The 7,713-nt window shown below is 52.1% G+C and overlaps 1 protein-coding gene across 4 annotated transcripts in view; it reads right to left on the bottom strand.

The window, feature by feature from the left end:
• Positions 1 to 666: 666 nt before the first annotated feature.
• Positions 667 to 7,713, bottom strand: part of shq1 (SHQ1, H/ACA ribonucleoprotein assembly factor) — a 24,475-nt gene continuing 17,428 nt past the window's right edge. For 2 of the 4 annotated variants that reach the window (XM_047025209.1, XM_047025208.1), the window contains exon 12: positions 668 to 1,973. In XM_047025209.1, the coding sequence (XP_046881165.1) occupies positions 908 to 1,973 (1,066 nt within the window). In that variant the 3' untranslated portion in view covers positions 668 to 907. Of the gene's footprint in view, positions 1,974 to 7,713 lie in introns of all 4 variants that reach the window. The other 2 variants (XM_047025211.1, XM_047025210.1) reach the window with 2 other exon arrangements.

Here is a 7,713-nt window from a genome sequence, read left to right as displayed (position 1 = left end):
TAGCGTGCAGCAGGTCAGCATGCAGTCCTCATCTGTCTGCATGACACGTGCTTCCTTGTTTGTTTTCCCTCTGGAAAACCCAGCTGATGATATTGAGCTGTGTTGCCAGCACTCGTCCATTCAAGCCAGATGAATCAATCAGTCTTGAGCATGCACGCTCCCATTTAGCGCCGCCAATCTCCCGTGTTCCAATCAATGCGGAGCCTGCTAGCCCTTCCTGCTGCTACTCAGACATCAAGTCTCAATACTCCCCTCCGGCTACGGACTCCAGCAGATAACGATGATCTAATTAAATCAGTAACACAACCAACTGTTGTCATGAAAAGACATTTTAGACATTTTTTCTGGACAGGTTTGGAGGAATTACGTCAAATGTGCTCTTGAAAGGAATGTTAACAGGCGTGAGTCTGCTGTGCTGGCAGATGGAGTGCAGCACAAGGGCAGGAAAGGCTCTTCAGGCAGACATGAGGACATGGCGTGGACCTTTCCTGTGGGGTGGGGTGGGGGGGGTCTGTCCTATTTATCTCCAAACCACCCATGGCCTTCAGTTTCCTTTGAGGAAATGGTTGGGTAATAATAATTACAGGATCTGATAACAGAGGAGCACACATCTGCACACAACTGCTTGTTTTGCGCACAAAACACCACAATAAGGACTTAACCTAAAAAAACAAGCCTTTATTCAGTAATAAAGCAAATTTGTATCTCCTTGTAACATAAAAAAACATGTTATACAATTAAGTTACTTTGTCACTAAACTAAAGACACTTATAATTATAATGAAACTATGATAATACAACATTATTTTAGTTCACATATAATGTCCTCTTTCTGGAACCAAAATCATCCAACATAATTAGAATGAGATGCCAAGTTTGGAAAGTTCTGTTGCATAACCCATCAAAATCTAACTGATATCATCCTCATCAATATTGTCACTGTCGTCTGTGTTGAGGATAAGTAGCGGGTTTCTGCGAGGACGCGGCTCGAGCAGTGTTGGTGTGGCAGACACCTCCCCTCGCTGTGCTGCAGCAGAGGGCTGAGAACCACCTCCATCTCGCTGTGCTGCAGCAGAGGGCTGAGAACCACCTCCATCTCGCTGTGCTGCAGCAGAGGGCTGAGAACCACCTCCATCTCGCTGTGCTGCAGCAGAGGGCTGAGAACCACCTCCATCTCGCTGTGCTGCAGCAGAGGGCTGAGAACCACCTCCATCTCGCTGTGCTGCAGCAGAGGGCTGAGAACCACCTCCATCTCGCTGTGCTGCAGCAGAGGGCTGAGAACCACCTCCATCTCGCTGTGCTGCAGCAGAGGGCTGAGAACCACCTCCACCTCGCTGTGCTGCAGCAGAGGGCTGAGAACCACCTCCATCTCGCTGTGCTGCAGCAGAGGGCTGAGAACCACCTCCATCTCGCTGGGCCTGTGTGCTGCTGCTGCTGCTAGAATGCCTCTCTCCAAGCTGGGCCTGTGCCAGGGAGATACACAGCCCCTCCCCCATCATCTGCCCCAGCTCCTGGATCAGCGGGCTGGAGTCGTCCCTGGCTGGGGCTGCAGTGGAGGAGGAGGGGGGGCCGTTGGGTTTCCTCTGCGCTGACGGATCCGCCCACAACTCTGGGGGGATGAGAGAGGGGGCGGGAGCAGTGAGGGCAGGGGAGTCAGGCAGGGGCCAGGGCTGGAGGGGGCTGTCCTCTGCCGTCCCTCCTCCTCCTCCTCTCTCTGCTCTGGGTGTACAGTGCTGCCCCTCTTCTACAGAGTCGTCTTCACTCTCTTCGGACGAGTCGGTGTCGGTGTCGGTGTCGTCGCTATCGGGCTCCTCTCCGCCGTGGGAATGAGGGGCCCCCCCGGATCCTCCTCCCTTCTCCTCCTCCTCCACTAGCCCTGCGGCCACCTCAAGCACCTCCAGCTCCAACTCCAGGTCGTTCTTCCCCAGGGAGATGTTCCGTAAGGGATCTGCGAGAGCTGTCACCTTGGCGGACCTGAGATACAGAGCGAGCGAGAGAGAAACGAGGAGGGAGGAGAGAGATGAGTACATCCGAGATCGAGCTGTTTCTCCTGTTTAACTATTCATACAATCAGAAAGGATAAGCCATCTCATATCATTTCATCTGCACTGTACCAAGATATGGATACTATGCCGACTGACTGTATACTGCGGGATGAAGATCCAACAACAGGATAGCCATCTACAGATCTAATATCCATCACCCAAATCCCATTCTCATCCAAATGCTAAGTAGACACATATTCGCGGAAGCACAAGCTCAATGAAATATGGAAATGCTGTTAAATAATGGAGATAAGATGAGGGGTGCCGATAAGCAGGTCTGCCCTTCTCCTCTCCATCTGCAGCTCTCCCTGCAGGAGGTGATAAGAGACTGGGGGAAATGACAGAGATACAGCAACCCCCACCCACTCTCTCCCTGGCTCACACGCGCAAGCAGGCGCGCGCACACACACACACATATTCAGACTGACACCATAGTTAGGGCTCCAGCTGGAATGGATCTAGTGTTGTTCTCTGGCTACAGAAGACTGAAGTCTGTGCTCTGAGGAATTGGTTAGCCTCGTATCTGACTAGATTTGAAGGCAGGCTTAACATCTTGGTCTTGCCGTGTTGGGAACGCCAACACATTTTTTTAAATTATTATTTTAAAAGAATGAAGACATTGGGCTGTAAACAAAGCACATTAAAACTCAACATTAGATTTGTACTCTCCTCAGCTGTAAAACTTTAACTGCATATAAATGAATAACATTCAAGTAACAAAAAATGAGGCAACACAAATGACAGCAGCAAACTGTGGAGAAACCCAACAGAATAAATAAACCAGCTGTATCATTTGAATAGAGAAATGTTTGAAGAGAACCTATTCATAAAAAAAAGTGCATTAACAATGCATTTCCAATTCCAACAGGACACTTAAAGACAAGGGCATTCTTCCAGAACTTGTTCTCTCACTAATGAACGTCCTCCACCATCCTTCTGCTCCATGGTGCTACCAGTGTGCTCCTGCCCATGCAATATTCATGCTGCCAAGGATGTTTCCAAACTCAAGTGGCTGCTATTCTTACCCAGCGCAGTCAAAGCGGGCATGTAACTCTTATCGCCATGGAGACTACCAGCTGACCCCTGTGGGTCAGCCTCCCACGCGGCTCCGGCTGTGTCCATTCAGGGGGGATAAAGGTTGCGGAGCTGCGCTCGCCTCCAGCCATTCAGCCCCTCACACTCGGCAACACAAGAGCTGCCGCCGTCCTCGCTGGCCCAATTAACCCACCGCTGTGCCCCAAGATGGCTCCTTGTTACTGAAGAGCCCTAATGAGCTCCCGCTCCCGGGAGGAGAGCGCTTACACAGTCAGCATGCTGCCATGTGATGTCATTTAGGAGCTCGGGAGGGAGTGGGTAAACAGATTGCAGTGTTTCCCACAGATTAGAAAGCTATATGTGGCGGGGGGGGGGGGGGGGGGTGTTGTTTCATGTCAGACCGGGGGGGGGGGGTCGAAATAATTCACAAAATCAATCAACAACAACAAACAAATAATTTCTGCATATGCAGGTAGCGACGCTGCATACAGGGTGCTAAATAACTATTTAACTGGTCGGCTCCATGACGCCGGGTAAGTAGCTAGCTCTTGAAACTTCTCACCAAAACAACGAAGGGGAACCTTCGATTAAGACATGTCCGTCGGTACCTAGCGAAAAGTAGCCTCAACTTTCCTAGACCTTTAGCTACGGCACTAATGCTGAAGGCTCGCTGATGTAGCTGTCGGTCTCACTAGAACGGCGTATGCATCGTTGCTAACGTGTGCTGACGTAGTGACTGTGTGTGTATGTGAGAAAGACGCGTGCGTGAAAGAGACGGAGGGAGAGCAGGGAAAGGAAATGCAGCTGAACGAATACGCTGCGTGTTTTTACCTAAATAGCGATAAAAAAAAATGTTTACGAAACGCAATGTGTGGCGGCCGGTGTTGATTCTGTGGCGCACCGCCACAAATTAGTCTATGTGTGGGAAACACTGCAGATTGTGTAGAGAAACTCAACCAGAGAAACATGTGTGGGGGGGGGGGGGGTAAGGGGGGGAATTGGGAGAAACGCACTGTGTGAACCCTTCCCCAATGCCCCATAAAAACCCAATGGGAAGACATGGCTAGACTGGGGGAGCACATTCCCCTGTAGGATGTGAGGCTAGACATGGGGTGGGGGGGGGGGGGCATCCCATCTCCTCTGGTGTGGAGCATATGGAGTGGCATAGATATGAGTGGTCGTCAGCTCTGTGAAGGCCTGTGCGCAGTGTTTCCCACACATAGACTAATTTGTGGCGGTGCGCCACAGAATCAACACCGGCCGCCACACATTGCGTTTCGTAAACATTTTTTTTTATCGCTATTTAGGTAAAAACACGCAGCGTATTCGTTCAGCTGCATTTCCTTTCCCTGCTCTCCCTCCGTCTCTTTCACGCACGCGTCTTTCTCACATACACACACAGTCACTACGTCAGCACACGTTAGCAACGATGCATACGCCGTTCTAGTGAGACCGACAGCTACATCAGCGAGCCTTCAGCATTAGTGCCGTAGCTAAAGGTCTAGGAAAGTTGAGGCTACTTTTCGCTAGGTACCGACGGACATGTCTTAATCGAAGGTTCCCCTTCGTTGTTTTGGTGAGAAGTTTCAAGAGCTAGCTACTTACCCGGCGTCATGGAGCCGACCAGTTAAATAGTTATTTAGCACCCTGTATGCAGCGTCGCTACCTGCATATGCAGAAATTATTTGTTTGTTGTTGTTGATTGATTTTGTGAATTATTTCGACCCCCCCCCCCGGTCTGACATGAAACAACACCCCCCCCCCCCCCCCCCCCGCCACATATAGCTTTCTAATCTGTGGGAAACACTGCTGTGCGGCTTCCAGGAGAAGGCTGGCTGGCAGGAGAGAGAGAGACCCTCCTGTAGCCCTGCCACTTCAAAATGACGGCCCGTATTCTCTTTCCCCCGTGGGAAGTCATTATTGAGTTAGCATTGGAGAGGCGCCCTTGTTTTCTCTCCCCTCCCTCGCCCTGTGGTGGGGGAGAGCGGGCTTGCGGTGAATACAAAGGCTCCTTTGGAAGGGAGGGATAATGTTGTACACAATCCAGTCATTACTGCACCACTGTTGTGGCTCGCCTTCATTAACTGAGGAGGGGCGGCGTTTCAAGGTTGGAAAACTTCGATGTCGAGACAAAGACGCCTCCATCTGCCACACACAGACAGGATGTGTGTGTGTTTACCAGGCAAGATAAAAACAGACTGACATCACTTTCATGAAGCCATGCTTAATGAGAGCAGGAAACGTCTAACATATGCTTAGATTTAGATGACTTCCGTTGAGTCAAGGCCCCCCTTCTCAGATGGAAGAGTTGCCATGCTACATGAGCACCAGGCTCTGCAGTCCTGGTGTACAGCACCCACCAGCTGAGGTGAACGAGCCAACACTACGGAAGACTCTTCTTGTTCAACTCACTTAAATGTCAGTCTGACGCCAGAAAAGAAACACAGAAACACAATCAAGAACTCCGGAGTGACATTTGGCTGTTCTCGTCAAAGTGTAAAAAAAAAAAAAAAAAAAAAATGCAGCGCTAAAAATAAACAGATGAGCAGCGACAACGAAAGAGCTACTAAAATGGTCCCCGGGATGCTGTTATCCGTCATCATCGCCCGCTCCAGGAGGGCAGCTAGCCTCGCAGGCTGCATCATTAGAGTGCTGCTGATGCGAGCGCTGGGGAAAGTGTGATGGGCTGCGTAAACACACACAAACACCAGGCGCCTCACGCAGAGAGGAAATCTGTAGTACTCATCCCCGGGAGCAGAGACACACATCCTTCTTTGTTCAGCCCAGCAGGATCCTGAGATCTCCTGTCTCTGTCTCTGTCCCCCCTCACGCACACTGTGCTCTCGGCAGCATCAAAGGCTCCGGGATGAGACAGATGTGCTGAAGGTGTCGCTTAAACAGGACAAACACCACCACTGTGGAACGGGGCGTTTATCAGCCGTCGTTGACGCGAGGTGACAGCACACACACATGTGCATTCCCAAGGATATGGGCCAAAGGGCCTTGGCCGGGACGCCGCATGGGACTCTGCTGAACTCAGCTCTACTTGACCCCCTGGCCTGGTGGGTGGGGGGGAATCCATCTGGTTCTCCCCGCGAGGAGCTGCTGTCTGCTGAGGGAGCTGCAGTCTGGTGAGGGAGCTGCAGACTGCTGAGGGAGCTGCAGACTGCCGAGGGAGCTGCAGTCTGCTGAGGGAGCTGCAGACTGTCGAGGGAGCTGCAGTCTGCCGAGGGAGCTGCAGACTGCCGAGGGAGCTGCAGTCTGCTGAGGGAGCTGCAGACTGCTGAGGGAGCTGCAGTCTGCCGAGGGAGCTGCAGACTGCCGAGGGAGCTGCAGACTGCCGAGGGAGCTGCAGTCTGCCGAGGGAGCTGCAGACTGCCGAGGGAGCTGCAGACTGCCGAGGGAGCTGCAGACTGTCGAGGGAGCTGCAGTCTGCTGAGGGAGCTGCAGACTGTCGAGGGAGCTGCAGTCTGCTGAGGGAGCTGCAGACTGCCGAGGGAGCTGCAGTCTGCTGAGGGAGCTGCAGACTGCCGAGGGAGCTGCAGACTGCCGAGGGAGCTGCAGACTGTCGAGGGAGCTGCAGTCTGCTGAGGAGCTGCAGTCTGCTGAGGGAGCTGCAGACTGTCGAGGGAGCTGCAGTCTGCTGAGGGAGCTGCAGTCTGCTGAGGGAGCTGCAGTCTGCTGAGGGAGCTGCTGTCTGCTGAGGCCCGCTGTGGAGGGCCCTCCTCGTAGCCATTGTTATACACGCACAATGAGAGCGAGCGAGCCTGCAAAAACTTTCAGGTTGCCATGGTTTTCTGCTCAGGAATTTAATTGACCCAATTAATGAGTCTGAGACAGACACCAGGGGTGAAGGAGGCAGGAGTGAGAGTGTGCCAGTGCTGGGAGAGCCCAGGCCGGCTGCCCGGCTGCTTTAGCTGTGCTACAGTAACACAACACTCATCGTATCGGCTTTGTTGGGCTGGCCGCACAAAAATCTACATTGGCCTCCCTCCAAGCCTTTTGATGAGTGGGGAGAAGCAGAGCAAAGAGAAAATGAGGAGTGTGGGGTTTCTTTTCAGTCCAGAAACACTACAGGGGCTTGGCATCAAGAGATGATGGGAAACAGAGAACCTAATAGACTTAAGAGGCTCCTCAGTGTGTCTGTTCACAACTGACAGCTTGACAGACGATAAGAATCAGGGGACGTTATAAACACAATAGAACTGTGTCCAAGTGATGGGCAGACCTTTGCACTCACAAAAATCAACTGAAGCCCGTTTCCCTCCTCGGCCTATGATGGACAGGCCACTTGTCCGGTCTGTGTGTGCGCGTGTGTGTGTGTCGACAGGGCCTGTCCAACTGTTTAAATCACTGCCAAGTCTTTCCAATGCAGTACGTTTGAGAGTGATGTTTCAGCAGTGAGTGAGACTTGAAGAGCACAGACTAAGTTGTGCAGCAGGGAGGATAAATCGGCCAGCCAGAAAACACTCATCAAACGGCACGTCCAAGATGGGGGGCTGACGGTGCGTGTGTGTGTGGGTCTGCTAGTGGGACTGAGGAGATACGGGGCCGCGGCCCGGGTATAGATTACATCTCATCTTACACCACAGAACTCCCATAGACGACTCACTTAGCAGGGACGACAAATCCAT

Source organism: Hypomesus transpacificus, chromosome 9 (assembly GCF_021917145.1).
Source record: "Hypomesus transpacificus isolate Combined female chromosome 9, fHypTra1, whole genome shotgun sequence".
Taxonomy (NCBI): Eukaryota; Metazoa; Chordata; class Actinopteri; order Osmeriformes; family Osmeridae; genus Hypomesus; species Hypomesus transpacificus.
Note: the sequence above shows the minus strand (reverse complement) of the source record. Positions and strands in the feature narration are given on the sequence as shown.